Here is a 19,176-nt window from a genome sequence, read left to right on the forward strand (position 1 = left end):
CCCCTGACCACCTGGTTGGTCATCTCTGCAGTATTCCTGCTTGTGTACATGGTGTGCTTTATTTTTCTCTTTGTCTGTGTAGTTCAAAAGAGCCAGCTGAGAATGGAGAGGGATTCAGCATGTGTATGAAATGCAAGTGTTGCTTTGGAAGGGGGTTTTGTATTCAAAGGATGTTTGTAAAAATAGAATGCACCAAGAGGATAGCAAACAGCCTGAAGGTAAAACTAAGTACGCAGAAGATATTTGTAGCAAGAGCCTCAAAAAATTAACGGCAGATAAGTAATGTAATGTTGTTAATTAGCTTGCAATACACCAACCATACAGCCGCAGGCTGTGATCACATCAAATTTCTGAGCTGAACAAGGTTGGACTCAGTCAGTTCTTGGTTGGGAGACCTCCACGGAAAAGACAGAGCTCCTGTGTCATTGAAACACAGAGCTCCCTGGCTCAGTAGGTGGCACCCTCCTCACTGCAAGCACAGAGAGAAATCTCCCCGCAGGGATGCAAAGGGCTAATCTGTTCTGCACTTCACAGAGATGTAGTAGATGCTTCTAGCTGTTCAGCAAAGGACTGTACTGCTTAACAACGTATGTTCCCATTACTGCTTCAGAGGCAGTAGAGCCAGACAAAAGAACAGGCATAATAATAATAGCAATATCTGTTGTTTCAGATTTGCACTTGGTGATGGAATTTATATTCCCTGTTGTGGGCTTCTTCCTTACAGATCTGTTTTGGACATCATACTTTCTCCTCCTTCTCAGTGTTACACTTTGCAATGGAGCCAGAGCTCTCCAGAGACTATAGTTAAATAATAGTTAATAGTTAATAAATAATAGCTAATAGTTAAATCACAGAATATTTGGCTTTAAGTTATGCTTGTATCATGAAACAGGCTTTTTAATTTGCCAAATAACTTAGTACACAAAAATCAACCTCTTGTCCGAATTTACCTACTGTGCAGTTTCCACTATTTCAGCAGAATTACGCCAAAGCAATGTAATGTAAATAGAAATTCAAGCCATGAGAAACATGTTGTTCCTCTGAGCTGAACAGCTGCCTATGGGCTCCAATAGGAATTTAAGAGTTGGCTTTCAGCAGAGAGTTTTTTCACCCAGAGGGTGGTGAGGCACTGGAACAGGCTGCCCAAGGAGGCTGTGGATGCCCCATCCCTGCAGGTATTTGAGGCCAGGCTGGATGTGGCTCTGGGCAGCGTGGGCTGCTGGTTGGCGACCTGCACACAGCAGGGGGTTGGAACTGATGAGCATTGTGGGCCTTTTCAACCCTGGCCATTCTATGATTCAGAACATTTTCAGTGGATCATATTTTTTTTCCATGATGCATGGAATCCAATGATACTTCGCACTTTTTGGCTATTTGAATACCTCTGTCACCTGGGGAGGTTTTTGATCACCTTCAATTATGATCATTGGATTAATAGAACAGGGGGGGTTTAGACCATGAGTTAGGACGTCTGGAAAGATAACAAGTATTGTAACTGATGTATGCATCACTTGTCCATGCAATTTTAAAAGAAAATGGCATCTCTACGCCTGAATTATGATCAGGTGCAATAGTGTGATACCAAAAATGTTTGGGATTGTATGTTTATTAGCTCTGTTAATCTTTTTTTTTTTTTCTTTTTTTTCTTATTTTGATTGTTTTCCTTTATCAGGAGAGAATTCAAGTGGAAAATGGAACTCTTATCATACCGATGCTGAATATGTCAGACTCTGGCCTCTATCAATGTGTGGCAGAAAACAAGTACAATACTATTTATGCCAGTGCTGAATTGAGGGTCATAGGTGAGTAAATGGCAAATAATGGGACACTCTCTTTAAAGATCTGAGATCAAGAAATGGCTAAATTTTACCTGGCAATTCAAGGTTGTTCATATTTTTTTTGCTGCTTGAATTTCACAAACTGTATTTAAATGTTTATTGGTTTCATGGCTGTTTTGGGGGAAATTTCTAATCCCATGTGTGATCTTTTCCAAGTTTAAATAATGCTTCTCACTTTGTATTTTTAGCTATTCATAGCTATTTTGCAGCTTTAAAAATAATTTCAGAAAGTGGGAAAGTTTTAATATTACATAAAGAACATATGGCATATGTGTGTATAAAAACATAACACAACAAATGATCTCATGAAGAATTACCAGAGATGCACATAAAATGGGATTCTTGCACAAACTGTGAAAAGTATTCCAGTGTAGATATCAAAACATAAAGGCTGTTCTACAGTTAAGTGCCACTGAAAGCAGTGAAACACTGATTTTGGGAGCACCTAGCTCCCAAAAAACAGGTCCAAAACAGGACTTGTTTTCTCATTCTCTGAGAGAATTTCCCCATAGATTACTGGACAGATTTCTGTATAATGCTTTCAGAAAACAGATGAACTGACAGTCACTGAAAAATGGCATTTGGAATTGAATCCTATAAATGCCGTGGATGAAGAGCAGTGACTGGGATCAGGAGTGAGCTCTGTCCCTACTGCTGATGTGGCTCAGGAGCCTGCCTTACCACAGACAGACGTGTTGTCCCAGTCTACAGAGAATCCCAAGGAGAGATGTGACACTGGAGTTAGAATTACTAGAATTACTGAATTCACCTACTGTGTTACTCAAAAGAATCCAGCAAGTTCGTTTAATAACTCATCAGCTGCATTCTGCTCTTCTTTGTTCTTAGCGGCAGCCCCCGATTTTTCCAAAAATCCCGTGAAAAAAACATCTGTTGTTCAAGTTGGTGGTGAAGTCACCATTGGTTGTAGACCAAGTGCTTCTCCCAGAGCAGCTATTGACTGGAGAAAGGGCCCCGAGGTGCTGCGCCTGAACAAAAGGTACTGTAATAAAGCAGCTGCTGGATTGTTGGGTGTTCTCTGTTTTAATATCATTTAAACATCACCGTAACACAGCTGAGTTAGTATTGCTTTTGACAGCTTATTGATGGAAAGCTTTGATGCCAGAGGCCTATTCTTCTTTAGCAGTAGCCATACAGTCCTGCAGATAGAAAGCTGATTGAGAACAAAGACAAACTGAATACGCTGGGGTAATTGCATGATACATATGTTTGTGTTCATCAGCAGTTGACTCGCTGCAATGCTATTAAAGCCAACTGTTTGCCATGTGCAAAAGCCTGAGTGAATCAGCTTCATGTAGGAGACATCAGTGGAGGCTTCAGGGAAGTGGAACGTACCCCCAGGCTGCAGCCTAATTGCTTGGCATCTGTACAGGTTGTACAACAACCCATGCCTAAATCATCCTCCATATCCTCTGCCTGTGCTGTTCAGGCCGGACTGAGCTACTGCATCAGTATGCCAGAGTGCTCCCTTACACACTGATATGTGGCAACATGGTCTTGTGCAGGGCTTTGCTGACGTGGGGTCTGCCCTGGCTAATAGCTGGTTTGTGAGTTGCCACAAACTCACTGTAGTATTTATTACCTGCTGGTATCAATTAAACACTAAAGTATCAAAATTAAAACTTACAGACCTGACTTGTGAATAGCAGGCACGGTGTAAAACAATACTATCCCCACATCTTTCTATTATATTATAGATATAATAGATACTCCTTTTATATAGACATAAAGGCAAACAGGCAGAATAGGCAACTGTGTCTAAGAAGTGAAATCTTCCTCAGCTGCTCCTTCAGTTCACAACTGTAACAGCAACACCATTTTATCACATCATCACTTTCAAAGGCTAAAACCAGAGCTAGTAATTCATAAAGTTCTGGGCATCAAACACCAGATTTTGCAGACGTACCAGTTGTTCAAAGATGCTACTTTGGGTCACATATGGAATATGACTTCAGTTCTTTAAAACAACTTTATCTCAAACCGTGATGCAAGGAAGTATTTTTCTATCCCGTACTGCTGTGGTGTACAGTGCTGATAAAAGTAAATTTAAGCTGTGTGCTAGAAAGTGCAAAGTTGAGGAGAGATTTCACTTAGGCACTTGCAGCAAAACAGAAAAAACTGGGCAAGCAATCTGTGCTAGAGAATGTAGAGAAATTTCCAGTGCTTTTTCCATCTCTTCAATAATGCCAGTTTTATTTTCTATTTAACTACTCAGCTATTAACTAAGAATACTTTTCTAACTAGATATTCCTATTTGCATTTTGATTGCATGGTCTATCTGACAAAAATGCCTATTCTTTCCTACTGGATGTGGTCTACCACAGTATACTGCATGCTCACTATGCAGTTTGCAGTGAGTAAGCTCTGAATTTTCTGATGTCAGGCAACAGGAGTGAGGAGAGCATTCGCCATCTGATCTACTCATAAAAAATATTCACATACTGTGTACAGTATTTACTTATACTCCTGTATTAATTTACTAACAATAATTATAAGCACGCTGTAATTTTTAAGCATCCCATAAGGCCTTTGCTGCCGAGCAAAAGTAAACAAAAGGAGCGGGATTTGCACTGAAGTGAATGGGAGGATTTTAGAACACTCCATGTGCAAAGCATTATTGCCTTTGTGTCCACTGGTGCGGGGTAGAATTTGAGGCTTTGGGATTATTAAATGCCAAAATAGATAATGCCACAGCTTTAGAGAAGGTAAAGTAAATCATCTGTATGGTGTTTTTCACAGACATCTTTGTGATAGAAAGCAGAAATGAAAAGAGGTTTTGTATGGCTGTAATTCCTCTTCACAGCTAATTAAAGTACTAAAATCACACGCCTTTACTCATAAAAACAGAGAGAACCTGCTTTGACTTACTTGTGTGTATGATTAAATCCTGCCATGTCACCTACAGACGCACTGTTTTAACTAAACCTTTGCTTATATCAGTTCTCATGTTATGCAGCACTTATAATCTCTGTGGATTCCTCTTCTAGCTTTTTTTTATTTTTTATTTTTTTTAAGTCAGGTTGGGCTATGTATGCTGGAGGGAAAAAGAAAGAAAATACCAATCCCACATGGTTCTGACAGCAGAACTGTGATGGACACGTTGCAAAATAAGTCAAACCCCATAGCTTCCTGGGAATGACTTGGACAAATGTGATCTTTTGTTACAGAAATACTGCAACTAGTCTTGTTTTGCCCTAAGGGGAAAAGGATATTCTTTCTTTTTCACCTTCCTCCTTCCACTCGTAATGTTTATTTGTGATGGTTTTGGCATATATGATCAGGGCTCTGTTTGATCCTATGAGCTCTTAAAGCAGTGTTATCTTGCAATATTATATTAATGTCAGTTTAAGTACGTAAGTAGAAACGTGCTAACTAGGAAGAGTTAAAAAAAACATCCATCCTATGAATATAAGCACTGTGAAATATTTTATACTTGATTTCCTCTTTGATTGCCAAGCTGCAGAGCTTGGTGAAGTTCCTCAGCCTACAGCCCCCTTCCTTCCCAGAGCAGAGACAGCTTTCTTCAGCCCCACTTCTCTTTCCCATCTTCTCCGTAGCTCAAAAACACCTTTGCCCAGGTCTTCTTTTGTGCTCTTGCTTATACCAAATACTTTATTACCTTTGAATCATGTACAAAAATCCTTCAAAACATTCCCACATGAATAAATTTTCACGTTAGATGGCAAAGCAAACTAACTGTACCTCTATCAGATCTGCTTCCTGATCCTTATCTGATTAAGTACTCTATTTCAAGATTCTCTAACATAATTGAAATCCACTGTCAGGAGTCAGTCCCTGAATGGTGGGGTTTATCCTTGCCTCATGCAGCTGGCTGCTTTAGAGACAGAATTTGAGGTTATCAAACACGAAAATCAAAAGGAAATCCTGCAGCTGACTAATCCAAGCTCTTTCTACCTGCTCTCTCCTTCCTGTGATCCCCAACCTGCTCCTCTGGATCATGCCAAGCTGTGGAGTTTGACACAGGTGTGAGCTGTTTTGATGTTAGCTATTCTCAGTAAGTCCAAAGAGAGTTTTCTTCATCTCACACCTCACTGCTATCATCTCACATGTCCACCGAGGAAAACTAGAGAGAAAATACATAAGGGGAGAACAATTAATGTATTAAACACAGCAAATTTTCTAGTCTAGATACTGATCTCATCATGAATGCTTGTCTTATTAGCGTGGTTGGTGGGAGCCTCATGGCAAACACATTCCTGAAAAATTCTTTTTGATTGAAGCATTTTAATAAACAAGAATTGGAACCCTACTTACTTACCAGGGAGAGGTGCTATTCCCTCAGCATGAGATGAGGATCCCCAAACACTGTAGTGAATGCATATAAACATATGATTCACTCCACTCAGAATTTAAATGAAGACTGCTTAGGGAAAACAGAGAAATGAGGTAGGCTGAAAAAATGCATTAGTCATATACAGCACTTTCCATGCATTAATAATCAGTAATAAGCAAATATTCATAATTTAAATCCTTTCCTGAGGACTGGGCAAGAAGTACGTCAATAAAATATGCTCAATACTTGTTGGCTCCAGGTCTTGCGTGCAGGACCACGCTCAGCCATATCTCAGTGAAGGATGGTAATTGATTCTTGGCTATAAGTAAAGCTGCTCTACCCTGGCATATTCCCTTTCCCATGCCATACTTGCTGTTGGTTTTTTGCATTCAAGTTATTGGCATTTCTCAAAGGAAATATGCAAGAATGGTTGAAACAGCTGAAATGAAAAGCTGCGTTGAGAGAATTTTATGTGATTCTGAGCAGATGTTGTGGCTGGAGCCTACCATTATGAGTGCAGAAAGATGATCTGCTAATTGCTGAGGTCTTATAGCTGCCTCTTGGAGGCTCAAGCTGGGGGGATTCTCCTGCTCTCAGGTGAGATGTGGCAACCCAGCAGGTTGCATTAGCTGAAGGGTTGGCTCCTCATAGCCGTGTGCTGCATCTGATCTGCTTGTGGGTCTCTTGAGCACAACTGCTCTTCTTCAGACTTTCCAGTGTGCACAGCTGCTGTCTGCTGTTGTTCTTTTTTGCTACTCTACTGTTGAGAGTCAGATCCCCATCTCAAAATCTGTACGTCCGTATATCCATACATCCGTATGTATATACGTCTTTTTAAAACTTTTTTGGTTATTTGCAAGAAAGAGAATAAATAAAGGCTGTCTTCTTGTGGGCTACTGTTGGAATTAGAGAAAGGAGGATTTAAAAAAATGAGGAAAACTAATTGATAAACATGAGAAGTCCTCAATCTGCTGCTCAAATACTACACACAAAGCATATTGTACTGTGAAATAGCATTTCAGCTTGAACCAATTTGAGAAGAAATGTGTCAGGGCAGTTCAACAAACTGCAATGAAACATTTCAATTACCAGAATGTCAGCATTGTTTGTTTAGCTTGTATCGAAACCTTCCAGAATATCCATTATTTAAAAAAAATAAATAAATAACAATCCTGCTTGGGGAGGAATCATGACAGAACGGATTGAAAATTCCAAGTTTTGCCACACTCTACTAACAAAGGAGGAGATTGATGTTACTTAACTTTTATTTAGCTGAAGTCAATATGCAGTGTAAGGTAGTTATTTACTTTTTCTTGGCAGGCACCTCCATCTCAAATGAGATGCCAAACTTTTAGATGAACAAAGCTGGGGAATGAAACATCCACAGTGTTTGAAAAAAAAAGTGTGCACTGAAGTCACACCAGTTGCACAGTACAGACAAAGAGAAGCTTTGCTTGTTGTGCTGCTTAGTGCCACAAACCTGCCCTGATTTATGCACTCATTGTTTGCAGATAAAGGTAGTGCAGACATTTGTATGCTAGTAGCAAGTTTTACATGCACCACGTTTTCTTCTACTATTCCAGCACTTAGCATTCTATTCCCAGCTTTCTACATCGATGTGGCTAGATGAATAGGAATGGGATATGAATGTTGCTATTATTTTATTTTTAAGTCCACTTTTTGAAGCCTGGATTAGGTGTATCTCCATTTTATCCCTTTTGCTTTTCCATCACAAGAGGCTTTGCATAGCTTTGATGATATGCCTTAACCCTAAATCTATCTTATCGTTGTATGCTTGTAAAGAAGTTCATTTCCTATTTTATCTTTTAAATAGAGCACTTGAAGTGTGGGCATCAGCAATCAGAGCAATTCCAGATATCTTAGACACTATCGCTGTAAGTCAACATGAATACAAATTAAGCTTCTCTCTTGATGAAATTCTAATTTTGCTTAGGGAACCAATGAAATTGATTCCACATCTGCTAAATTTGATTAATCATTTCAGTTCCATTCCTTGCTAACAACTAGACTGACAGAAATCAGAGACACGAATTTACCTGCCTACTTTCACTGTGTTTGGTCTGAACTTGCATATTAAGATAAGAAAACTCTTGCAAAACCTGAGATTGCTGTGTAGAATTGCTTTGGGTTTTCAACTCTCTAGCTGCGTTACTACTACATATTCAGTGGTAACCAGACAAAACCCATCCTTACACCCTTCCCAAGGGAGCACTGAAAGTTTCAGGGAGTGTTCTACATTCTGGCTAAAAATATCTTATTCTCAGATTATAATGGTTTCTGTTTCTACTTGAATGGTAGAAAAGATATTGTGAAAGACCACTAAAAGTAGGAAAAATACAGTTCTAGAATATTCGTTTGCTAACAGCCATGCTATTTTTCTGTTTCCATCGTTGGATGGAAACGTAAGCATGCAAGCTTTTCCCAATCTTTTTCCCACTTCTTGATAAGGTCATCAAATCTATCAGGACCATAAAACATTGCAATACATGTTGATGAGTGAGTAAGCATGAGCAGAAACTTTTGGTGATCTGGCAGAAATAGTAATATTGGCATAAGAAAAATTTTACCATCAAAGGAATGCTAGAAAATGTCTGACTGACCTGCAGAACCTTCACATTTCCTTCGTGTTTTTTGTGTTTACAGTTATTTTTGCCTTCACCTTGAGATGAGAGGAAAGGCCGGGGAGCAGAAAGCGTATGACTGAATGAAAGATGAGAAAGGAGATACAGAGAGAAGGAAGAATGAGCACAGAGGAGGGGAAGAAAAAGACAGTATTTTAATTTTCTTCTTAATCTTATCTTGCTTTGTTTTTCCCCTTTCTTCTTTCTCTGTTATCTTTTCATTTGAAGTCGATCTACTGTAAAGTAATGAGAAGACAAAAGGGGCCCCCCCATTGCTACCTGACCCAATGGAACTCTGTTGGGCAGCAGGCAGAATGCTAGCACAGTGGAAGACAGAGGAAAAGGGCTTTTCTTTCCTTTTCTCTTCTCTCTCCTCAGGGAGTTTCGTAATGGAGCAAGCCAATAAACTTAATTTCATCGTGTATTACTGACTACTTAATGCAATAGAGTTTAGCACATCAGATAGCATGAGCATCAAGTAAGCAAATGAACCATATGTTCTCACGTTCAACCAAGAATGACAACCTGCACAATACTGGATTTATTACAATTTCCCTCCTGTATGACATCTCTGTAATACAATTTTAAACTGTTCCTAGACCGCTCCTGGGAACCTTGTTAAGGTGAGCCTTCTGAGGGGCTGTCCTACATGCTGAGATGTCCCAAGCAATCTGTCACTCTTCTATGTCAGATGGAGTTGTAATAAGCTAAGCCCCTGTGAATGTCAGTGTTGTGCCCTCTCTCCCTTTCAGTTCATGTTCTATCCCTGCTTCATGCACATATTCTGATTGATGTTTAGGATTTGATCCAAAGCCAGCTAATCTCACTGGAGCTTTTCCATTGACTTCATCAGGCTCTGAATCAAGGTTCCTAATTAGGAGTTTGCAAAAATAAATAAATTAAATAAATAAATAAATAAATAGAGAATGCAACATTCTGTGCTCCTCTTCTAGTCCAAGTTGTACTGCCATGTGCATCATTACTGCTGCACTTATTCTTGAGCATATTGCTGTTGCATACAGAAATAATAGTAAGGGGTGGAAAACATGCTGTGCCACACTGCACAAGGAACAAATAAAAGATTCCTGATTGAAAAAGCTTTGCCATAAAAACAATGTTAAGAAGCAACAGATAGATCATGTTGTGGTTGGAGAGATGATGTTGAAGGATGCAATAAAGTGATACTGATTAGCATGACAGGCAAGTGGTGCACAGAGTTAAGATGGGTTGTTGGTGTGGAGACTGAGATCAACAAAGATGAATGCAGTCAGGCTGAGTAGAGCAGAGGGATTCAGGGGATGAGCTCAGAAAGTCAGTGGCAAAGCAGCAGCCAGAGCTCCTCAGTGAGGAGGACATGGTTTTGGGGCCTTCTTTTTTTGACGTCTTAGGAATAGTTCACCTGTTCAATGGGGATTTAGAACAACTCATTCCAAAACCCCTTTCCTGATTTGAGTGTTAAAAATTAATCACTTCAACATTAGAGCATGCTACAGCAAGAGCATCTCCAGTACTGCTGATGTATTGTGTGTGAGCATGCACACAAGCATGCTGCTTCAGGATCTGTAAAAGCCAGCACCACACTGTGTACCTGGTGTCACTTGCCACTTGTATATACAAAACAATTTAAAGTTAACTGCAGGTATTATTGTACTTTTATTTTTGAAATACATTCTGACAAGCAGAGAGGGAAGTAGATTCCTCTAAGTGAATTAAACTCCCACACAGAGGGTAATTCAGGGCCTTATGTACTGTTCAAATTCTACTTAAGTCCCACATTAAGGGCTTAGTTTTACATCTGGAGTGAATTTGGTTGTATGAATGGCTGCCTATGATAAGATCTGAATCATAAAAATAATGATTAATGGTGGGATTAGATTGAATACTATTAGTGTGGGCATACCATCCTGTGCTGGAAGAACTTTTCTCTGATGTAAAGGTGTCTTAAAAGCAACAGAACTTGCTGGCAAATAGAAAACATGGCAACCTTTTTTCTCTGACAGTTCAGTTTAATTTCTACGTGGATTCTCACCACAGAATTTGGTTCCTGGTCCTTTCCTTTTTACTATATTTCTTTATCACTGTATTTTTGTCAGCTATGACTGTCAGGTCGGTGTATAGCTATGTAAATGCTACGTTTCATTACGCCCTGCCCACGAGGTAGACCTATAACCAAGAAATATCTCTTTTTGGCTGTGGTCGCTGGGGTGCAGCTCGTGTCTCAGTCTGGTTGATCTGACATCTCATGGCACTGGCTTTTTAGATGCAAATTTCAAACAGGGCAAGGACAGACATAGGAGAGAAGAGCCATAAATGAGCCATATCTTATAATACCATGTGAGTCCCATTTCTCCATGTGGAGGAAGACCAGAACAGTTCGTGTTTATTTGGTGCAGCAGACTGGGGGATAAAAGGGCTCACATGCAGCTTAAAACTATCACAGTGATTTAGAAAGCTGGAAGGATGGAAGCGGTTTTGGCGTTGGTCTTTTGTTTTCTTTCATTACTAACCCAGTTACTTGGTTTGCACATCTTTCTTTCCCATACACGTAGAGGTGCTGCTGCCCAGGATTCCTCAGCTACAAGTCTGGAGACACAGTAATGCAATAGCTTCAGACAGAGCTGCAGACTGATGGTTTTGCTGCTTTTCTCCTTTGGCCGTCACAAAAAGACAGCTGCCTCACATTTAGCACTCGAGTATCTTAAAAACAGGGCCTAGCAACCATAACTATTTTATGCTAATGGGAATGCCGTCTCCTGAAAATATTATAATTTGTCTTGAAGCTTCATGATGGCATAAAATTCAGTTCAGATGCCTGTATGTATTTGAATAACATAAATATGTGCAATCTCAAATAGCAGAGATTCTATGCAAAAATAATGTTTGTTTTTAGGAGAGTTTTTAGTGAGAGATTTTGGAAAATAGCAACAGTGTTTTGCTGACACCTTCTACCATTGCTAGTGGCATTCTTTTCTAAAATATCTCAATACGACTATTAAACTTGATTGTGTAGTTTTGTTTTGATCTAAACAGTTAACATGGATTTTAATGGTATTTGTTTTATTTCCAATTAATTGTCAATCAATTTTGAAGCTGTGCAGATAAGGAAAATCTTCATTTAAGCGTAGTTTATTAAATGGCAGGACTATTAGCATACAAATTACACTCTGAATAGATAAACAGGTACAAAGATCATTAACATATAATACAGACAGTTGGATCTCAGATGGGACTCGGTGGGACCTTTTCAAAAATACCAGAGCTGTCATCCGCAGGTACAATTCATTCACTCAGTCAAACTTTACTCACATTTACATCTGCATAAATCAGTAGGAACTGAGTCACTGGAGAGCTGTGCTCATGCGTCTGCCCCTCGCTTGCTTCCCCTTGTACTTTTTAATTCAGCCTCCCTCATGCTTTACCAATCTTTGCAAAATTGGAAGCGTCAGTTATTGTCTCTGTGACTGCTGGCATACCCGCTAGAAATGTATAAACAACGTGGCTTTTCAGAGCCTATGAAATCAAGAGTGGTTTTGCTCTCGAGCGCCAAAGTGAGACTGAGAAGATATAGTTACAAATAGGATCTCTCAGATAATAAAAATTACTTTGCTTCTGATTTCATCAGATCCAGCGTGTTCCTTTTTATCTGCACACTGCCACAATGATGGCTTCAATAACATTACGAGGTGTCAGACACTTGATGTTAGAGGCAGACAGGAGAAAAGAAGGGTGAATCTGTACATTAAGTATCAGGGTTACTTTATTTGGAGAGGAATTATTTTATGCCCTTGAAGAGATAACTATAATACTGGCAGCGCTGAAATCTGCAGGCATAGGCTTGAATCACCCCTGCTATTACACCAATGCAGCTTAACTGATTTTGATGGGGATTTCAAAGACATTTGCTGTATTGAATTAATGAAATTCACATCCATGAATTAGAATCGTACCTCTCTAACGTGGATTGGCTGAACAATGCAGCTGTGTGCAAAATTACCTCTGCTGCTCTTTAAAATCTAGAGTTGACACCTCTTTCTTTTCTCAGATTTTATTTTTCTATCAGCCTTGTTAAATACATGTTATTCTTTCATGCCCTTAAGATCAAAGCAAATAGCCATCAACAATCTTTTGTTCACATGAGACAACGCTTTCAGAGATGGTTTGTTTGGCCTGGTTAATTAAAAGCTGTATCTATCGTCCCTGCCCGATTTCTCAAGTTCTTTACCTAAAAGGTATGTGTGACAATTTTAATGAGACAGCCTCGTGTCTTCTGCAGAAGCATTGCAGTCTCTTCTTTTTGAACATGACAGAGTTTTGACTCTTGAGTCTCCTGTTTGTTTTCCCTTCTCACTTCTGCACTTATCTTGCATGTTAATGGAGTCACTCAAGGAGTACAAGGACACGAATCAATCCCATGAAATTAGTAGATTAAAAACAAACAAAAAGACATCACTGTGCTTAATAAAATGGGGAGAAACTTCTCCCAAACTGGTGCGTGATTGAAGGTTGACAGAGATGTAAGGAGCTGTGGATCCCCTCTTGAAGGTGGTTTTCATCCTGCTCGGAAAGCCGCTGCTGCTGGAACCAAACCTGCATTGCAGCCCACCTGGTGCTGGGACAGCACTGTGAGGCCATGCCCTCACCTCTGCCATGGGAATGGCTGCAGAATTGGAACTGGGCTTTATGGCTGTCTTATGTTCTTATGATCCACTGGAAGCAAACTTCATCCACCGTATCCACATCTGTTGGTACGTTCCCAGGCTTGTTACATGGGGGATGATATTTCTGAGTATTTCCAGCCCTTGCATGCTGGAACTTTCTATGAGTTTGTATCACTGAATTTTCTATTTGTCTTTTCCTCATAGCATCTTTTCTTGATTGAGCTATTTACCCAGAGATAGGTTCTGCATAATTCAGGCAGAAATACCAGCATTAGAGCACTCTGTTAAGTACTTAAGCACTTTGTAAGTCAGAGATGCCAGTTTAGACTTAGGCTTCTGCCCAAGCAGTCCCTTGCTGCAGCAGGACTTCATGAACAGCTGTGTCTCAAGCAGTTCATTGCATTTCCTCCTCCATAGCAAGGACACATTCACCAGATTCACTGCAGACCTTTCAACTTTCGTCCTTTGGCAAACCCTTATTTGCTTACTGAGTGAAGTCCCATTTTCCTGGCAGAGAAAATATTCCACTGGCATTATATCCAACAAGTTAAACTTTTCTATCTCATCTCATTACGTGAAATTACCTTGTCTCCCGATGCAAGTGGTAAGAATTATTATCCATAGCCTTCACACAGTGCAAAATGTTGTGAAAAGTAGCGGTTTTCAGCAAGCCTTTCAGCAGGTGAGACATGCATTTCACAGCTTCTTCTTAAATTGTTTGTTAGAGCCTGATCCGAAGCCCATTAAAGGAAACATTCCCATCGCGGTCAGAAGCGCAGTGCTGTAATTTGAAAGACAAATGGAAGAGGACAAAGTGAAGCCCCTCTGAACCCACCCACAGCATAAAGTCATGGCTTGGAGGAAGTTTATGGCAACTTTGCAATACATGGCAATGGGGTCAGTGTTTCACAGAGCTTTTTCCCTTGTATTCAAAATGCATCACGTTGATTTTCTGCTGTGCTTCGCTTTCTCATCCCTCTCTTGACACAGAGCTCGGTACATCTGTAAATTACTTTTTTCTTTGTTTTGCTTTAATTCCCTTCTCTGCCAGCCAATTACTCCAGATTCCATTCTGCCTTTACATAAATTCTGCCCAAGCATCATATGTACTACTATCTCTCTAATTGTCTTCAGGTAACGTGACCTCTGCCAGGTTTCACACTGCTCTGAAGCTTTTATTAGCTCCTGGCTCATCTCTGCCAAGCTCTGTTTTGATCCATTGAAAGAACCATTCTATCTCAACTCGCCCGGTCGTGGAAGTATTGTTTCAGAACAACAATTCTACAGATCAAACAGTGCCTTGTCAGCACTTGAGTACCAACCCCTGGTAGTGGGTAAACCACAAAGCTGTGAATTATTCAGATCACAGCTCCTAACAAAGAATACACAAAAAGAAATCTGAGCCAGACATCACTAAACTTCGGTGGAAAAGCCATAACCAGCAATCCGTAGAGGACTCAGCACAGAGCCTGTGCTTTCAAAGTTTCTTCCTTTATTATTCTGCATTTCTACAGACAGTTTTTCCCAGATATTTACAGTAGAAGATTTTGGGGACTGGCATTGTCTTCTTTTCCTCATTCCCACTTTTAGATTCCAGTTTGTGCCTAATGCTTTTACATACAGCTGCAGTTAAAATAACAGGACATCAGCATTTGGAGGTGAGACAGACACTACACTGGCTCATTATAGCTTATACACTAGGTATCCAATCTGTGAACATTTGCTAATCACCTCTGAGTACCTGTTGGTGCTATATGATAAAGCCACCATACATCAACCAACCAGTGCACCAAGGAGATGCACTCCTAGCCCCTGGTTTGATGCACAGCATAGTGATGCCAGTGGAAAGGTTGAATTCTTTCTTGCTTATTCATCCATATCTGAAAATGTTATTTGGTTGAGTCGTTATATTGAAGAGTGTACTTCATTGCTCTTCTCCAATTTAATATGGATATATGATAGATTATTAAACCCCAACTTATTTTCTCATCATATTCCAAATTGCAGGCGAGCAACCACTGCAGTACTGGTGATTATTGCCAAGGTAACAAAGATTTTTCATTCCAACCTGAATCCCTTTTCCTCTCAGCTCCTCTCCCCATCGCCCCTCATCAGGTGGGCACTACATCATCTCTGTTCAGCCCCCGCTCTGCATCCCTGGCACAATGCAGGATGGGTTGGCCCCATTGCTCCAGGACAGGTTCTGAAACCCACATCTGGCACTTCTTCAGCTGAGGCTGAAAACAGGTAATGGGGAGAAGAACAAGGCCTGATGTGTGTAATGCATATAGCTACAAGCATGTAAATACAAGAGAGGAATACAGAAAGGTGCTGTGATGGTTTTTGTGATTTAACAGCTATGATAGTACTGCCAGCTTCAACTACTGCTCTTGTTATTGTTCGTTTCCTTTAATAATTCATTGCATCATCCAATCTTATGTTGTCAGTAATAAATATTAAATACCCAAGTTGTGATGCATGAATTAGATATTTTCTTTTTATAAAAGAATTCTTGTGTTAGATTTAAATGTCAATTAAAAGGGGAATATAAAAGAATAATGCAGTGCTTCTGTGAGCACTGGAATGAATGAAACATCTTTTCCTGGGGATTTATGACTTACGTCTGGATTCTGTCAGATCCAGCAAAGTGTGATGTCTGAGTGCAGCTCATCCCTGTGCAGTGCAGATTCTCTGATGCCTACTAAGGAGTGTGCACACACAGGGGCCTTACTAGCAGGAAAGGCTGTGCACTGAAACCCCGACCCCCTTTTCATGAGATTCAAGGATCTTTCAGCCCACTGTCCTTCTGAACTCAAAAAATTATCAACAGCTTCAACATCTACCAGGAGCAATAGCTGGATGGAAGAACTGACATCGAATTAAGAAAATCTTATGGAATAATGTCATTCTGACCTAAAGCTCATTGCCTAACAATTCCATTTCTGTATATTCACAAAAGAAATCCCTGAGCTGTGAGTTGTTGTCCCCATATGTGACAGGAAGAGGTCCCAGGCCTAATGTGAGAGCCTACCTACAGAAAACTACCTACAGAAAACTCACGCTGAGCACTGCACTGGCATGCATCCGAAAGGCATCTCATTGACATGAAGAGGCATGTAAACAAGCTTAAAAATTAATTTTGTCCTCAAAACTCAGGAGTGGTTCTGAAATTACTATTAAATGCAATTTACCCAATCCTCTGCAAACTTATGTGAACAATGTAGTGACTAACAAGGTGATTTGAGGGCCCTGGGAGAGAACAGTGTATTTGATTTGGCTCCTTGGCTTGTGAGATGGCATTTCAGCATCTCAGCTACTCTGCTAATGTCTTTTAATAATCCTGACAAAATTGCACAGGCATCTGGCCTCAGACATAACATTAGTATAGCATCTCAGCATTGGGATCTGGAAAAAAAGCCCCCCATGGTAAAATACAGGACAATTAGATAAAAAGTTGGGTCTTCCTTCTTTCTCTTGAGACTCCTAATTTTACTACAAGCGATCTGGATAAGTTAATGGTCAATTCCAGTATGTCAATATAACATCCTCAATATAGAAATCAATAACGAGCAGAGGTGAAAATTAGTTGCATATCCAGCTTGCTGTAAAAGAGAAAAGAAACATAATGGAAGCATTTAAATATTAAAAGAAGCATTGCATTTTTATTGCAGTTCCTGTAACAGAAGCCTTTTTTTAATTATTATTATTCTTTTATTGCTTGTTTGTTTGTTTGTTTTCCCAGGGCCCTCTTACTGGAGGATGGCAGTCTCAGGCTCTACAACATCACCAAATCAGATGCTGGGGTGTACACTTGTATAGCAACAAATCAGTTTGGAGTTGCCAGAAATTCAGGGAACCTGATTGTGAAAGGTACTTTAGTATATTCCTTTGTGCTTTATGAATAGTAGAAAGTGTGGGGGTTTGTTTTGTTTTGTTTTTGCTGGGATGCTCAAGACTATGCCAATCACTGTTGCTATCGGGAAGTTTTTCCTTGCAGTTTACAGCTGAAAATGAGCGACGTCACCTGTAGCAAAGAAACCTCATGACCACAGCAGACTGATGATCAGTGTGATTATCAGAGAGGTCTCTCAAGATACCATCTGAAATGCACATTAGTATTGATATTTGCACTGCAGTACCATTTAGAAGTTGCAGGCATTGGGCAGCCTGAGGTTAGCACAACACAGGACCAATATGATGTCCCCGCTGCATGCATTTATTCTGCTCTCATTTAATTTCTGTCACATCTGAGGCTGCAGAAGAGACTATAAAATGGGTGTAAAATGAAATAAGGCATTAGGAATTAATCTGAATATTAGGTGCTTTTATTTCCTTCATCATGACACAGATATGTTGCTGCATTTGTTGCATCCATGCAGATCCTGAAGCCATCCACTCAGCTGCTGGGTGCTACTTTGGCACCCTTACAAAGAGAGCATCTCTTTGAGGTTCTCAGTATGGGCAATTATAAGAGGCTGGGGCTGCTGGTGTGACTTCACACCCTGGCTGTGCTCCCAAGGCAGTGCTGCTCCAAACAGGTTACCTCCCTGCAGCAGTTTCCACCCTCCTTTGAAACACAGATAAATGCATTGTGGAAGACATTAAAGTCTATTACATCCAAGCAGCCTTTTGCTTCAAGTTTTTGCAGCACTGATGGATGGTCCATCTCCATTAGTAAAAAGTGCTAGTACCAACTTATCTCTCAGGTGGGCCAGTCCAGAGCTGAAGGACATAAAAAGAGATATTGTTTGTGTAGCTGTTCCTGTGAGCAGCATGTGTAATGACTGTGCTCTGTATCCTCTGATGTCTGATCAATGAGGGGAAGAAAAGAGGAAAACTAAGGCAAATGGTGTCTTTTCTTTCTCTTTTTTCCTGCATGATCTTTTCAGTACCGATGTTTTCTTATGCAAGTATTCATATTTGTTGATTTTAAATGGGAAAGAAAAGTTAAAGTGTGGAACTTGTGAGATTATAGTAAACATATTTCAGTTTTGCAAACTAGCTAACATTAACAATGATTGCAGTTACAAGGAGAGCACATTATTACGTGCAGTTTGTAGCTGCCTTTTTTCTTAATATTTTCATTTTCAATGAATTCAGAATATTTACTCTAGCCTGCAGAACGTCCTTCTTCCTAACCTACTGCAGTTGTCTAAAACTGTTTTCATACTATGAAAGAGCAATTAGCATTGATGCAGTGCAATGTGTAATCTGAGCTGATGTTACAGCACAACTAGCACTGAATACACCGAGAACTTTAGGGTTTAGGTGGCTCTGATTTCATTGAAGTTAGACACCATTAGAGCTACCCCATGTATACATCCTAATGGAGCAATATGAAAAAATCCCATTAAAAAAAAAAAAAAGAAGAAAAAAATATTTTGTTTGGCATTTAGGAAGTTTATTAAAACACTGAGTAACAACATGTTATAAAACTGATCTTGTTTGCAGGGAACATTTGTTTTTGTTTCCCCTCTGGAGAAGTTTTGGTTGTTCAATTATAGGCCTCGTTGCTTCAGCATTATTTTCAACTGAAATGTCAGAACTTGGAAAAGCATATCTAATGTGCAAATTAAGTTTATTGCTGCTCATTGAGTTGTTTATTCTTTGTGTGAGAAATCTTTATTATACCTCAAGCACTCACACCATCTTGGCTGTTTTCTCCTTTGGAATGGGTCTTGCCATTTAATACTCATCTGAAGTTGCTAAACAAGATAGATGGATAA

The 19,176-nt window shown here is 39.8% G+C and overlaps 1 protein-coding gene across 1 annotated transcript in view; it reads left to right on the plus strand.

The window, feature by feature from the left end:
* The window catches only part of LOC125698838 (contactin-6-like), a 139,804-nt gene that overhangs the window by 88,812 nt on the left and 31,816 nt on the right, over nucleotides 1-19,176 (plus strand). The window contains exons 11-13 of the mRNA XM_048957669.1: nucleotides 1,673-1,802; nucleotides 2,685-2,835; nucleotides 17,193-17,320. Of these exons, the coding sequence (XP_048813626.1) occupies nucleotides 1,673-1,802; nucleotides 2,685-2,835; nucleotides 17,193-17,320 (409 nt within the window). The remainder of the gene's footprint in view (nucleotides 1-1,672; nucleotides 1,803-2,684; nucleotides 2,836-17,192; nucleotides 17,321-19,176) is intronic.

This window comes from Lagopus muta, chromosome 11 (assembly GCF_023343835.1).
Source record: "Lagopus muta isolate bLagMut1 chromosome 11, bLagMut1 primary, whole genome shotgun sequence".
Classification (NCBI taxonomy): domain Eukaryota; kingdom Metazoa; phylum Chordata; class Aves; order Galliformes; family Phasianidae; genus Lagopus; species Lagopus muta.